General features: G+C 42.1%; 1 protein-coding gene across 1 annotated transcript in view; it reads right to left on the bottom strand.

The window, feature by feature from the left end:
* Positions 1-8660, bottom strand: part of LOC126425020 (facilitated trehalose transporter Tret1-like) — a 38364-nt gene extending 29704 nt beyond the window's left edge. Inside the window, exon 1 of the mRNA XM_050087954.1 lies at positions 8651-8660. Within this exon, the coding sequence (XP_049943911.1) occupies positions 8651-8660 (10 nt within the window). The remainder of the gene's footprint in view (positions 1-8650) is intronic.
* Positions 8661-16776: the final 8116 nt, after the last annotated feature.

The following is a 16776-nucleotide window of genomic DNA, read 5'->3' as shown; positions in this document are numbered from 1 at the left end:
TTGTGAGGTATAGCTCTCGTGAGACTGGTATCTGCAAAAGCAGTATTGATAGAATCTTGCGGGCTCAGAAATTTAAGCATTACATTCCAGCTCTTAAAGAGGATGATCCCGACAGACGAAGTGAATTTCGTGAGCGGTTCATTAACAGTTGTGAAGAAGAGTAACGTTTCCAATATCTAATGCTTTCGCTGGATGAACAGATCTTTATTTAATCTTAACGGAGCAATTAACCGCCATAATTGCGGGTACTGGGCCAGTGACAAGCCGAGGAAAGGCATGTTAATCTGCCAGGAGTATCGGTCTGGTGTGGCCTGCCTTCTAGAGGGTTACTGAGGCCATACTTCTTTGGAAACATAGTCACAGGTGACTCTTCCTTAGAAATATTGCACTTGACGACTCTGGTCCTTTTTTACGTGAGGGAATTTCTGAATCGGACATTCGGTGGCGAATTGATACGGAAATCTCCTTATTTAACTCCTCTAGACTTATATCCACGGGATACTCTCAAGATCACAAAAACTGGATGTTCTTAAAGAGCTAATTGAGTAACCCTGTGATGCTGTTCTATTAGGAACAATACAGTTTTCTTGTCGGTCTGTTGCAAGTTGTTGTCGACGGTGTATTGCGGTTTAAGGAGATCATTTTGAATATTTACCACCTTTAGCTGGACCATAAGGTTGACCACAAACATTGTACTGTATTTCTGTCTCCTTTAATTAAAGATATATTCAGTTTCAAAGAGTTTATACATTATGTTGGGACACCCTGTACTATGCAAGAGCAGTGAACTAGTTTTACTAACATGTAGACGATAACCATCGTACACTTTGTACTGAAGCACTCGAATCGTTCCAAAATGTATAGTTGGTGCACAGTTGACCATTACATTCACCAGTTGTTGCAATGGATGGCACAGCATTCGCTGTTGCCTGAGCAAAAGCTCCATTTATAAGAGTGTGTTGTGTTACTGCTATCATGCTCAGTGCAGCAACAGATTTCTTTTATAATGGGACAATCGAAAGGACATGTGGTTTAGTGACTGACTGAAATTTTGAACACCTGCACAGATCTGAAACAATTCTATGACAAATTTCTGTGTAACTATTGGTATGCAGAAATTCAGCAGGAATTATTAGCTGATTTTTAAAGTGGTGAAAGATATCAGTCAAACTCAAGCACAATGCAAGGTATTCGTGAGTTCTGGTGGTAGCATGTTGAATACGCTGACGGATACAGAGGTAGACACTATTGAGAGAATGTTGTCTTTCTACATCTTTAGATATGTAACTACAGCACCATGGGCAATTATCACAGCTACGTCAGATTTTTGGAACAGGTAGAATATTTGCATGGAAAGATGGGAACAAAAAAATGGTTCAAATGGCTCTGAGCACTATGGGACTCAACTGCTGTGGTCATCAGTCCCCTAGAACTTAGAACTACTTAAACCTAACTAACCTAAAGACATCACACACATCCATGCCCGAGGCAGGATTCGAACCTGCGACCGTAGCAGCAGCGCGGCTCCGGACTGGAGCGCCTAGAACCGCACGGCCACCGCGGCCGGCAAGATGGCAACAGTAAGATCCCACAACACAGGCAAGATGCCGGTTGGCCCATGCGCAATCTATGGCACGCAGTCGGTAACACGCAACATAATGTGGACGATAATACGACGTCGGAATATGTAAATCATCGTATTCCACCTGAGCAGTTAAACCAGGTAGGGGCTCAGTACGACAACAGATTCCGTTGTCCCAAGGTATTTGTTAAATTTGAAAGATGATAGAAAATGTTTTACAGTGGACAAAAAAGAAGGGCAGAATGATGACCCCAAAATTAACCTTGAAGTGCGGAGTTGGGCGCATAGTTATACTAGCGACCCATAACCTGACAGTGTGACCATCTTGGCGGCACTTCAAACAAGCTTGACATTTTTGGTGAGATAAAAGCTGATGACATTTTCGTTATTGCAGTGCTATTTAATGAGTGGGAACTAAACTTGATAAGACAAGGGGTAAATGGTAGAACATTCAGCTGGCCAGTATGAGATTTCTGGTCTCAAAAAATAACTTAGAAGAAGATGTGGGCAAGTACACATCCATGGGGACTTATCTCGGATCTCAGCAAGGTAGAACAATTTGAATGCACAGAAGTGCCAGATAATGAAAGAGAGAACATATACCAAATCCGAATGAGAACCGACCTGCAGGCTAGATGATAATGTTACCTTTGTTTTAGATGCATGTGAAGTGTGATGCAAGTCACAGTGCCTATGTGAGCTGTTACTGCACGATACTGTTTACCAAAATGTTCAAATGTGTGTGAATTCCTAAGGGACCAAACTGCTTAGGTCATCGGTCCCTAGATTTACACACTACTTTAACTTAAACTAACTTATGCTAAGAACAACACAAACACCCAAGCCCAAGGGAGGACTCGAACCTCCGTCGGGAGTGGCCCACTGTTTACCTTTGGAGAGAGCGCGAAGTATGATTTCACCTGTTAATAAAGGTTTTGATCACAAAGCAGTTATTGAAGGTTTGTTGTACACATATGACCCTATGATGAATGGAAGCAATATCAGTACTGCTGCATACTGCACGCATAGCGTTGACTCTGAAATCTTAACAGACAGCGATTCAGAGATATCTGCAGTGCCAAAGGAATATTAACGTTTATCCCAGTAACGAAGCAACAGTTGTAATTCTGATGTCTGGTGGAAAAAAAAAAACTGGAGCAACCGTCCAAAGATAATAATCATGAGTTATGATGCCTTTGATATTTAATAACGTTAAGCTTTCCTCGTCTTAATCTTGATATGATAATGAGTGTTGAATTCCTAAGTTATTATTACTGTGGTGAGCTTGATTTTAATGCATTCTACATAAGTTGAATGTCGGTGAAATGCACCTTTTAATGTGTTTTGTAAAAAGGAAAGACGAAAATTTGGGTGCTTCAGAAAATCATTACACTGAAATACTTGAAGGAGAAAAATAGATAAGAGTGAATAATTATCATGTGCTTAGTATACTGAGAAAAGAAGATTGACTTAGGATCAACAAGCCATTGTCTGATGAACAAAAAGAAATAAGGGCCGAGACAACCTACAGAATTCACGCAATGGATGTATTGTCACAGCAACAAAATGCAACTTTTAAAGTAAGAGGTCCTGCAAAACAGAAAATGGTGAAGTATATTCAGACCAACCCACAGTAGTCATAAACTTCGAGTGTATGGTGACAAGCCACATAAAAGTTCGCGACAAAAACGTATTCGGTGTCTTTCGCAAAAAAGATGCTCTACAGAAGGAAATAAGTGTGATGGTAAATTGAGGAATCGGTGAGCATGCTTGAACTTTTATCAACTCTTTTCCTGTCTCCCAAAACGAGACTGGAGTGTATGGCTGTTTCTCGATGCACAATGGTGTAATGAAATCGTAGAAAGACAAAGTGAAATACAGGTTCTATTGACGAACTTTTGTAAAGGTTCCACGGAGCGAAATTCTTGACATCACTGAATATCGCTCGTGGATACTGGATTCTACAGCTACCCCCCACGGCCGTCTTGGAATGTGAATTGCGTTACCAGTTCTGTGTAGTGCTTTTTGGGTTGAATATATACGTCTGGAAATTAGTGAGGACAACACATAGGGTATTAGAACCAGAACTAATGAATCAATTGATGGTATATGTCTTTAACGTACTGCTGGCTATGCCCAGTTGTCCAGAATATTTTGAGTTATTTAAGCGGGTTTTAGTAGCGATGCACGAAGGCTGAATGAAATCAGAGCTCAGTAAGGCTGAGCTGGTCAGGAGAGATATTAAATTCTTGGGAACATCATTAGAGTGGATGGTATACTTCCTGAAGTAAGTGAGTTAAGATTTAAAGAAGAGTTCCCTAGTCACAGGAATAAGAAACCGTTGCATGTCATGTTTGGCTTGTTTTCTTTGAGTAAGAGTTTCATATCAATGCATCCTTGAATCAATTGCAAAATATTAATGGCACATGGGCATGGATAGAGGAATACGAAACTGGTTTCCAGAAACTGAAGTCGGAATTAGTCCAGAGTAATATTCTGTATCAATCAGATAACTTGAATTCTTTGTGTCTTTCAATGCGTGTATTTATGGTACTGACGTTGAGAGTTTCCAGTTGGAAAGTAAGAATGGAGAGAGTCACCACTGCACTATAGCATTTGTGAGTAAAACGTTGTCAGCAGTAGAAAGAAACTATTGTACTACAGAACAGGAACCTTTAGCAGTTGTGTATAGGTTCCAGAAATTTGAAAGTTATTTGTTTGGTAACAATACAGCGGTGGTAACAAATCACAAAGTACTTAGTCTCCTTAAGAAGTGACGACTAAGTCATCGTAAGTTGGACCAAAGGACAATTTAGAATTGTTCGATTTGAAGGTACAGTCTTTGAGGGTGAGGCAATATTATAGTTGGATGCTCTATCCGAATTACCTGCTGAGGTTCAGCCATAATGGTCTACAGTTGTTTTACTTGAGAAGAACACAGACTGGAGCTGCAATTCGGTAGATCTGCATATAAACACACAGGGACAGAACCGGGATGAATGACTGTCATTTGTTAAGAAAATCCTAGATTTTTGTAAACACTGTAAGGTGTGAATATGCTATAAATTGAACCAAGGTATTTTCCTCCACAGAATTAAAGACGATGGGGAGGACTGGAAGTTATGCTTGCCAAATGAACAGACAGATGAGCTAATTAATTTAATGCATGGTAGTTATGGCCTTTATGGTGTCAGAAAATGTATTGCATAGTTAGAAGAGATGCTGAAATTTGAAAACCTGTGGAGGTGGGTATAGAACCAGGTCATGGCGTATGACGTACACCAAAATTTTAGAACAGCTTCAATACCTACTCAGGGTTTAAGACAAAACATCGAAATGGAAAAACCTACACACCTAATAACAGTAGATTATCTTGGTCCGTTGCCAGTGTCCAGAAGTGTGTGTACCTGTACTTTGATTGTATTGGATGTTTCCACTAAATGCGTGAGATTTTACAGCATCTGCAAAATAACTAACGAAGTGCTGGTAGATCAGTTGGAAAGATGTTATTTTGTTCAAATTGTGGAATATCAGTCGTTACTTTCAGGTTATGGTTCACAGTTTGTAGCGAAGAAATTTGAAAAAAAAATGTTAGAAAGAAACAGCATTAGCCGTATTAGGATTGCCACTTGTTGTTGGCATTTAAAGCCTTCGGTGCATGGCACGAGACAGCAAACGCTGACGTGCACGAAGACTGGATATCCAAAGTCACGAGAGACAGTGCTGTTCGCACATGGCACTAGCTGGTTGACGTGGTACTGCGCTCTAAGCGCCCTTCAGCGGGAGTCGCCGGCTTTATTTGGCTCCCAAACCACACAGTTTGTTCACGAAAACTGACGCTCATCGAATTCCTAATTGTGGTTCCACACAAATTAAAACTTCAATGCCTGCAAATGTGTAATAAGACGAAAATGGAAGATACATGTCCACTCAGTATGGATATCGGCCTATAAAATTTCACCAAACCAAACAAACTCACTCTGGACAGAGAGCGCAGTTATACACTCCTGGAAATTGAAATAAGAACACCGTGAATTCATTGTCCCAGGAAGGGGAAACTTTATTGACACATTCCTGGGGTCAGATACATCACATGATCACACTGACAGAACCACAGGCACATAGACACAGGCAACAGAGCATGCACAATGTCGGCACTAGTACAGTGTATATCCACCTTTCGCAGCAATGCAGGCTGCTATTCTCCCATGGAGACGATCGTTGAGATGCTGGATGTAGTCCTGTGGAACGGCTTTCCATGCCATTTCCATCTGGCGCCTCAGTTGGACCAGCGTTCGTGCTGGACGTGCAGACCGCGTGAGACGACGCTTCATCCAGTCCCAAACATGCTCAATGGGGGACAGATCCGGAGATCTTGCTGGCCAGGGTAGTTGACTTACACCTTCTAGAGCACGTTGGGTGGCACGGGATACATGCGGACGTGCATTGTCCTGTTGGAACAGCAAGTTCCCTTTCCGGTCTAGGAATGGTAGAACGATGGGTTCGATGACGGTTTGGATGTACCGTGCACTATTCAGTGTCCCCTCGACGATCACCAGTGGTGTACGGCCAGTGTAGGAGATCGCTCCCCACACCATGATGCCGGGTGTTGGCCCTGTGTGCCTCGGTCGTATGCAGTCCTGATTGTGGCGCTCACCTGCACGGCGCCAAACACGCATACGACCATCATTGGCACCAAGGCAGAAGCGACTCTCATCGCTGAAGACGAAACGTCTCCATTCGTCCCTCCATTCACGCCTGTCGCGACACCACTGGAGGCGGGCTGCACGATGTTGGGGCGTGAGCGGAAGACGGCCTAACGGTGTGCGGGACCGTAGCCCAGCTTCATGGAGACGGTTGCGAATGGTCCTCGCCGATACCCCAGGAGCAACAGTGTCCCTAATTTGGTGGGAAGTGGCGGTGCGGTCCCCTACGGCACTGCGTAGGATCCTACGGTCTTGGCGTGCATCCGTGCGTCGCTGCGGTCCGGTCCCAGGTCGACGGGCACGTGCACCTTCCGCCGACCACTGGCGACAACATCGATGTACTGTGGAGACCTCACGCCCCACGTGTTGAGCAATTCGGCGGTACGTCCACCCGGCCTCCCGCATGCCCACTATACGCCCTCGCTCAAAGTCCGTCAACTGCACATACGGTTCACGTCTACGCTGTCGCGGCATGCTACCAGTGTTAAAGACTGCGATGGAGCTCCGTATGCCACGGCAAACTGGCTGACACTGACGGCGGCGGTGCACAAATGCTGCGCAGCTAGCGCCATTCGACGGCCAACACCGCGGTTCCTGGTGTGTCCGCTGTGCCGTGCGTGTGATCATTGCTTGTACAGCCCTCTCGCAGTGTCCGGAGCAAGTATGGTGGGTCTGACACACCGGTGTCAATGTGTTCTTTTTTCCATTTCCAGGAGTGTATTTATATAACATCAAATATTATGGAAACTGTTTCTATTAATCTCATAGGAAAGAGACACAACCTTTTAGAAAATATGAAGGCGAAAAAAAAAAAATATTGGTCACATCAGGACACGTACCTTCTATTGATGTGATCCTCAGCTATCTACGTTAATCTGTGAATTTATTTCTACCTCCCTCGCTGTTTATATTACAGTCTTCTAAAGGTTATAGTAGCTGAAATGTTATTGGTTGACATTTAAGTGTAACAAATTGTAACAAGAATGACACGTTTTCATGAATCTTCAGTGGGTTGTAGCCTTAACTCAGCTTACTCAAATAACACTCAAGTTATGTTGCGAAAATAATTGTATACGAAAATTAACAATATTATGAAAAGGATAGTTGCTACCCACCACATAGTGGATATGTTGAGTTGCAGATAGGTACAACAAAAAGACCGTAACAAAATAAGCTTTCGGCCAACACGTCCTTTGTGAAAAATAACGGCAGACACCCCCCCCCCCCCACACACACACACACATAACTGTCATGCAAATGCAACTCACACACATGTGGCTTTAACTGCCAGAGAATGTGGTCATGTGTGTGTGAGTTGCGTTTGTGTGTGTGTGCGTGTGTGTGTCTGTGTCTGTGTGTGTGTGTGTGTGTGTGTGTGTGTGTGTGTGTGTGAGTGTGTCTGTCGTATTATTTTTGACGAAGGCATTGTTGGTCGAAAGCGTATTTTGTGACGGTCTTTCTGTTGTGCCTATCTGCGACTCAGCTTCTCCACTATAATAATATTGTTACATTCCATTCTGGATTTTCCATTGTTTGAATACGAAAATACTTTAACAAGCAGTATGACGTTTTCCGTCATTTTATTACAACAAGTCGTACTAGTAACTATTTGTTGTCGAGACATTCCTTATGCTGGTGCTTGGAAGCAGTATATATTCATGAGGTGCAACATATAACATGAAACCCACCGTATAGTGTCTGATGAACACGACAAATACTATACAGGGTCTTACTTTCTGCTTGTGGAGTAGGGAGCGTTCTTGCTCCCTATTGGTTCTTCTTTAAGCACGTTGCCGAAATGTCACAGAACCTACTTTGCCTTTCACGTGACGAAATGGCTGCTCAGCGTGAAACAGCTGGAATTAACGTCACAAATCTTGTAGAGCGCCACGTCAACTATAGCCAACTCGTCTCGAGTGGCGATGACTCGATCCTAGTGAGCGAATTATGAAAGAACGGAGAAGGCAGTATGAAACTTTCTGTCGTAGAAGAAAAACTGTCTCTACCATTTTTATTTTGTAATGCGACGAGATAGCCAAAAGCTTTTGCATGAAGCTACGTGATTTGCTCCATGCAAGTTAATTTTTCGCAAAAGATCAACTAACTTCTTTGTCAAAGAAGTGAATTTCCTCTTAGGACCAGTGCCGACTACAGAAGACATCGAGGAATTAACGAAAGACTGAATGCAAAGAAGGCCAAAGTATGGGAAATCAGACATGACGAAAGATCAAAGCCTATCTTATTCAATCCAGCAGATTTCGTGTGGGTAAAAACGAGGAAACGATCAAGGAAGCTGTTTCAAGAAATAAAAAAATTTCTGCTAGTTTATCATGGGCCATTTTTAATGGAATGTTCTGCTTACCTGAACGCATACTGATTACCGTACCTAAATCAAAGAGGCTCTTTTGGTTAAGGAATATGCTGGACTTCAAGAACTACGTTTATTAAAATGCAGTTGCGGGCATGATTGGCTTTGGGAGCTTCACAGTTGGCTACTGTGCGCACTAAAGCTGGTTAGGACAATTCTTCCTTTTCTTCTTTTACTCTCCCTGTTTCTATTCAGTTAGTTGTTTTGTAAGTATTGTTTGTTACAAGGGTAATACTTGTTTTGAGAGTAGTATTTGGTTACTTAGATTGTGTTTTAGGACAGTTTCTAGGTAATGTGAGGAATTATGAACATTAAAAGGAGAAAATAGACACCGAAGAATGGTGACAGAATACGTTGGACAGAAGACGGAAGTGTTTATCCAAAGAGATCTACACAGACCTAAGAAGAGCATAGAAGTAACAGTAGCCTTTAGCATGAATATTCTCGCAAGTGCAGGAGTTGCTATTAGTAAAGATAAGAAGAAATAGACTGAGGTGAAGACAAAGTTGTACGACTTGCAGTAAAATGTTTCGTATCTATAGTGATACTATCCTTGTTGGGTAATCATGTCTGGGATAAATGAAGGACACTTATCATATGGATGGATTAAGCAATCAGGAGTGCTTTTCTGTATATTTAAGCGTATTATTTTTAAAGCCATGGATACTGTAAAATTGACTAAGATACCGAGAGCGCTAGTGTCCAAAAAATTACTTAGCTAAGTGGTTTGAAATCAGACAACTGAGCGATGCCTACTTCTCCCCTCTCCAGAAGAAAGTTTGTACCCACTTGTGGCTGCACGTCTCCCGCTGCCGTCTTTCATCTCCTTGCATAACAATGACCAAATATGGTAGCTCTGCACCTCTCTCAATTCTGCTGTTCTGCTCGATGAAAAATTCCATAACTTCCAAACCAAACATTAAATATAGATGCAGACTGCATGAATACTTTGCAAAATTCCAGTCGCATATTTTACAATCTACTTTACCATAAGTTATGCTTCCTCTCTACAAGGGATTACATAATACCATGTTCGGAAATGCCCAAGGACAGGGAAATGGCGTTCATTGCCACATCCCAAGCCGTAACCATGTATCGCCCTTTCTCGCTACCCAAAGCACAATCTGCAGTTGCAATTTCCATAGTTGGTAGCATCAGGGAAGATAGTGTGGCAAAGCATATCCTCTGGTATAAGCTTTAACAGAATGTGATTATCTGTAGCTAATCTGTCGGAAAGGTATCGACTCCAAAGGAAATTGACTTAAACGATATGACAAGTGCACAACCAATCGTGGAGTGACAAGTATCTACACTGTCCTGATAACGACTCATTGTACATTATTAAAAATTAATTTTGAACGTTTATTCGAATTTGATACTAACGAGAAAACTCCTTTTTAATGAAATTTTAATTTTGTAATGAAGTAACCCGGTGTCCAGTCCTAAAGCATACAATTTGTTCCTGAAATCAGCCGGCTACGGTCGAGCTGAAACATATGAAACAATCATTAACGCATGTGTAGGTGACGTCCGTTATTGCTTACTTGGAAACTAATTTGCATATATAAGTGACCAAAACAATTAGTAAAATCCAGGTAGACATTCAAAACTTTAAAATTCTATAAGCAAAAATCAAAACTGCATGAATTTGTGCATTAAGCAACATGATAATAATGACACAGTGTAGTTTCACTCTAATCCTTAGTGTCACTGATGTAGATTAAGCAACTCTTCCAAGTAATTGTAATTAACTCTGGTAATTATTGCAGTTAAATGTGAATGTTTTCAAACAACAGCCGTGTGGGGTGGCCGCCATGTCACGGATTGTGAGGCCCTTCCCGCCGGAGGTTCGCGTCCTCTCTCGGGCATGGGTGTGTGTGTTGTTCTTAGAATAGGTTAGTTTAAGTTAGTTTAAGTAGTGTGTAAGTCTAGGGACCGGTGACCTCAGCAGTTTGGTCTGTTAGGAATTCACACACATCTGAACGTTCAAACAACAGCAAAATGCCATGGCAACGCTGAAATATGACAGCTGAGACATCTTTACATAAAATTAATCAAAATACATAAAGTTAGTTAGTACAATTGAGAAAAAGACCCTATATGATTTAGCAGATTCAAGATTTTATAACTTAAATAATTTGTGTACTGACTTGGATTAATTAACAAGAATGAAATTTCAACTGAGAGTAAAATTTAGCGCTACTTTCTTATAAAATTATCATATTTTATATTCACTTTTTTCACTGATAATACGATGCTTGGAAGATAAGATATTGGCCCTGTTCTAGGTGACAATGACTTGAGTTAATGATAACCATAAATTTATGATTACGGTACTCACACATGCTATATTGTCCCACTACCTCAAAACACTGGCAAACCTTTTACAAAACTAAAAGTCTGAATCGGCACAGTCATACATTCTGAAGCTCTTGAAGCCTCATTATAAATCACCAGTGTACATTGGCCCTTGCAACTAGCTTTGACTATAACAACTACAAGATACTGCTGCATGCATAGAGACTCCGCGGAAGCCGCCTATCCCTGTGATTTTTCTCACTTGCAGCTGAATCACATCTCTCTATTTCTTTGTTCGATACTGTCTCGCTTCTCTCCGCACGTACTCAAAAGAATGTCTTCTACCCACTTACAACTAGATGAAGTCGTTGACATATACAACACTGCATTCCTGACATTTCCAGTGTGTACGTTATGCAAAAGCCACAAAAATAATTTTTAATCATATACAACAAATTCATTTATCATGTCTTCCATAACACAATTAATAAAATATCTAAATTAATCACAGAAAACGTTACATTCGTGAAATGGAATAGAAATCAATAAATCAAAATTAACTTTATCATACAGTGATGTACAGTCTTGTCGTGTCACAATGATATTCGCCTGAATGGTGCATCTCAATATGATGTGGTTCTGAGGTTTTCTGACTGCTGCGAATGCTTCCTCCCCGGGATGAGCTGGATGAACAGAATAACATATTCACTCATTACTGTGACCATTGCATGCACTTTCGTGGCGTTGTGTTTTCTTTTGTTTTATTCAGTGATCCAAACAACTTGGCTAGATGTATCTGGAGAATGCCTCCAAGCTTCAAAGGATAACCGTCGATGACCAATTGGTATGCATTGGCTGTAGGTGTTCAAAAAAGTATCCTCCAAGCTCCCACAAACAGCTGAGTTTTTTCAGCGATGATTCCAACAAACACTGCCCTTATAGCGTTACCTACTCAATGAATACCGAGCCACAGCCCGTCCCAGCGGCACCGTCGGGCGTTACCAACCCAAGGGAGATAGACTGTTCAGTGTAGCTATCAAGAACGCGATTGCCAATATTACTAAAAACTGTTCACAATGTGACAACTATAAATCATATTTTGTTATGTTTTAATATAGATAAATTACACAGAATACCAGCCTTCTAATCTCAGTCTTTACTGATCCCGATATTAACTACCAGTATGTGTCTATGATCCACTTCTTAAAGGTCGGAGACAGTCTTTAAACATTTTGTTTACGATGTCAAGTACATACAGTTTTGAAACATGTATCCCATTATAACGTCTAAGGCGGTCTTCAGTGGAGCGACCTATCCTTTACTTGACGGCAGCGGTGGGCGAACGGTTCTAGGCGCTTCCGTCAGGAACCGTGCGACTGCTACGGTCACAGGTTCGAATCCTGCCTCGGGCATGGATGTGTGTGATGTCCTCAGGTTAGTTAGGTTTAATTAGTTCTAAGTTGTAAGGGACTGATAGCTTCAGACGTTAAGTCCAATAGTGCTCAGAGCCATTTGAACCATTTTTATCGTCTGCTTCACGTGTGGGTTTGTCTTTAAAAGCTAACACAGCTCTCATGCTGAGCAGCGTACCAAGCCTGAGATTTGAAAGTCTGAGATTTAAAACAGTAGCTAGCCAGTCCATAATAAATTCTGCTTTCATACAACATTTTTCATTAGCAGAAAATAACTAATCTCTTAGTGAAATTTTCCGTGTGTTGCAGTTTTTCGTTCTTAATGTGATGCCTTTCCCCCTTTTGTAGTCCACTGTAGTATTGCCCGGCATGTCCTAAAAGATGGGCGTCTCGTCCAAGTTTGCTACCTGGTGTAGTGCGTAAGAGTGCCACAGCCGCACTTGCCTCTGGAAGCTGACGAACTTCTCGGTAATATATTCTGGCAGTCTATGAGCAAGTGAAGTACTTTGTCGGATAAAGCGCTCACTTCTATACACAAAACTCTGGCATATATCTATATTCCAATGGTATCTTTAAGGTCTTTATAATTTCAGAGGCCTTTACATGCAATATTTGTCGAGAGATGGGTATGCCACTTTTCGTTGGTGTTGTACAAATGAAGGAATCTAATTCAGGGTTCTTCCCAGCTTTTGACTGCCTTTACGATTACATTGATTTAAAGGTAGTCTGCAGCTTATTCTTCAATGCGATCCAATTCGAAATCTTTCTTTCGCCAGCTTCTTGTTTAGATGCACTCTTCGCATAACAAATATATGTGGATTTGAAATTTGTTGACGCCTGCGCCTCAAACAAAATGTTCGCGTCCTTGAGACGACTGTAACAACCCAGGAAAAGCGACAACTAGGGACGTAACACGGGCGTGCTCTTTTACCTGTTGCCGCAATCCCAAACTGCTTACGGCGGCTTCGGTTCAGCATGGTGCATAACGTTCTCCAACACAGATACAGAATAGTCTTTATTGAAACTCCATCAGCTGGTTATATAAGTAATTTGCTTCCACTGCTGATAACATAAAAATAATTATCACTAACTAGGAGACGATTACGACCATTGTTTTCTCAGACGCCAACAGAGCTGTTATCTGATAGTGAAAAGGTAAGTAACGATAGTAGCGGCACGTACTTGTCACATTAGCTAGTATTGTGGATATCCCTCTGCAAATGCAAGTACCCAAGTGCTGTCCGTCCGTAATTCATAGCCGTTACTCTCAGATAACTAAGATCGTTACTGCTGACAATTTATCACATTGAAAGATAGGTATCTAGCTGGGAAGATTTTCATTGCACAACGAACAACACGGAATTGATGAAGTCGTCCCTGAAGAAAAGCGAAATTTCATGTAAAAGGGTATATTGCAACTTGGGCACACATATATGTGTTAAGAAATGCATTTTGTGTGTTTGTGTATTATCAATGGACTGTAGAGATCACTTACAGCGTTAGAATAACGCTTCGTATACTAAATGTAGTGTAGGCGACCTATTCTTAAGCCGCTACTAATGAACTCAGCCTACGTGAATCTTTATCATTACATTCCAAGCTATAATTTCAGTCTGCAAAGCAGCAACATCGACACTAGAATAAAGTTGGCTAGAATTTAAAGCAAGTCTGTCAATAATATAGGTTTTGTTTTATACGAGGCAGAACATTTTATTCGTAGTAATTGAATTTCGGCTTAGAAATAATGCAGTGCAGAGATCAAGAGTGTATGACAACTACGGTGGTTGGTGAGAGGCGCTGCTAGTGGTCAGCAAGGCCTCAGCTCTCCATCTAGGACTTGCTTGCAGCAGTGTGTTGGGTAGGTAGCAGTAGCTTGTCTGACGTCCAGTCGTAGGAACAGCAGTTTCTATCATACATTTATTCATCAATATCACCTACCAGGGATTAGGTGTTGTAGTCGTCTGTTCCAGCCCCTATCATCCATCGAGTCATCTCTTAAGAGGTCTATCTAGTTCTCTCTTTTCAATCGGCCATATTTCATCTGGCAATCTGTTTCCTGTCATTCTATCAACATGATCCTTCCATTTCATTCTACCCTCTTCTACCTAGTCATTAACTGAAAACACTGCAACGGTCGACGCGGCAATGTGGTGCCAAGCACTCCCTACAATGAATCAAAGAATGGAAGCAGCAAGCCTCTCTGCTGGAGTTCAATTAAGAGAGAAAAAATTGGAGTTAGATCTCTTTAGCGCTGGTCAGCATTCTACCTAGGAGAAGGTACTCTTATTTAAAACCTGGTCAAAAAAATGGTTCAAATGGCTCTGAGCACTATGGGACTCAACTGCTGAGGTCATTAGTCCCCTAGAACTTAGAACTAGTTAAACCTAACTAACCTAAGGACATCACACACATCCATGCCCGAGGCAGGATTCGAACCTGCGACCGTAGCGGTCTCGCGGTTCCAGACTGCAGCGCCAGAACCGCGCGGCCACTTCGGCCGGCAAAACCTGGTCACTCACAGTGTGGTGAGCTGGTTGCCCATCCACATATACAACAGTCTCTAAGAAATAAGCCAGTTATTCTGTGCCAACATAAATCAGTCATAATGAAACAAAGTATCCCCGACGCACAGGCTGATCTTGGGTGGTGAGAAGTGCTTAGAACAACAGACAGCCTCTTGACACAGCATCGCCCTCGTGCAGTACGTGGCATGCGAAGCTATGAGGTCACCCCAGCGGTGCGGCATTGACTCAGTCTCTAGGCAGGAAAATATGTGGTAGCCAGAGAAGGAAGCTGTGGCGACTGGTACTGATCACAGCTGTGAGTGGGAGGCGCCGACACATGCAGACCCTAACAATGGATCCCACGTGGAGAGTAGTGACTTATAGTGGTGCAGGGCTTCGAACAATAGCAAAGTTGCTCGCACAGGTCTTCGAACAGCAACAGAATTTATTCACACTGGTCGTGGTGGCTGGCAGCTAAGTGGTGCAGTGCGCCAGCAGGTTCCCCATCAGCTGGAAGGCAAACACGTCATTGGCATTCGGTGCGGACAGCAGATCCACAGCTGCTGAAGGCAGCGACTGGTGGCACCGTTCCATGACCATTTCTTATTGATGTCTGGTTCAGCATTCCCTCGTAGTTGGCTTATAGCACTGATTGACACTGCCTGTTGAAAGTGGGTAGTATTTATACAAACTCAGTCTGTCATTGTTTCTGAAATGGTAGCATTCTTTCTTCTAAATCACAACAGAATCAAGGTACATGGCATGATCATTGGAGAACCATAACATAATTGACAATTGCCTCAGGATTTTTGTTGTATCAACGATTTCACAGCCCTTCAGTTTTTCTCGTGCCATAGTTTAAAATATGCTCATTTAGTGTACAGGCTTACCAAACAACTTGAAAACAAGTTTAGGTGCAAAAGTCCTTCAGATGAACGCCAAATTAAGAGACATGAAGTGTTCAATTACAAAAGGTAATTACTTAACTAAAGAACAAATCTGCAGCGTTAGAATTCATGAGCTGCTAACTCAGTGCATTTACAGAGCCGTATTCTTGCCATCTTAATTTATTTCTCACGTCAGTCTTGTGCACACTTCCTGGCAATACATTGCACACAACTCTAAATTGGCGTGATAAGACCTGACAAATAAATCAGTTACCACTGGTTCCACACGTGCATACAAAATAATGGCCCCCACCAGGTCCTGAGTCCGGCCATCCTGATTTAGGTTTTCTGTGATTTCCCTAAATCGCTCCAGGCAAATGACGGGATGGTTCCTTTAAAAGCGCCCCGCCGACTTCCTTCCCCATCCTCCCCTAATCCGATGAGACCGATGACCTCACTGTTTGGTCTCTTCCCCCAAACAACTCAACTCCCCCCCACCCCTTTCCTCCCACCAGGACAAATTCAATGACAACCTCGGAACAGGATTAGTTAAAACAAATAAATGACCAGTTACAAAAGAGTGGAAAATAATGGCACCCGACAACGACATCTACATCTACACGGATACTCTGGAAATCACATTTAAGTGCATAGCAGAGGGTTCATCGAACCACCTTCACAATTCTCAATTATTCCAATCTCGTACAGCGCGCGGAAAGAACGGAAGCCTATATTTTTCCGTACGAGCTCTGATTTCCATTATTTTATCACGGTGATCGTTTCTCACTATGTAGATCGGTGTCAACAAAATATTTTCGCGTTCGAAGGAGAAAGTTAGTGATTAGAATTTCGTGAGAATATTCCGTCGCAACGAAAAACGCCTTTGTTTTAAAGATGTCCACCCCAAATCCTGTATCATTTCAGTGACACTCCCCCCCCCCCCCCCCCCTATTTCGCGATAATACAAAACTTGCTGCCCTTCTTTGAACTCTTTCGATGTACTCCGTAAATCCTATCTG

The sequence above is a fragment of the Schistocerca serialis genome, chromosome 1 (assembly GCF_023864345.2).
Source record: "Schistocerca serialis cubense isolate TAMUIC-IGC-003099 chromosome 1, iqSchSeri2.2, whole genome shotgun sequence".
NCBI classification, from domain to species: Eukaryota; Metazoa; Arthropoda; class Insecta; order Orthoptera; family Acrididae; genus Schistocerca; species Schistocerca serialis.
Note: the sequence above shows the minus strand (reverse complement) of the source record. Positions and strands in the feature narration are given on the sequence as shown.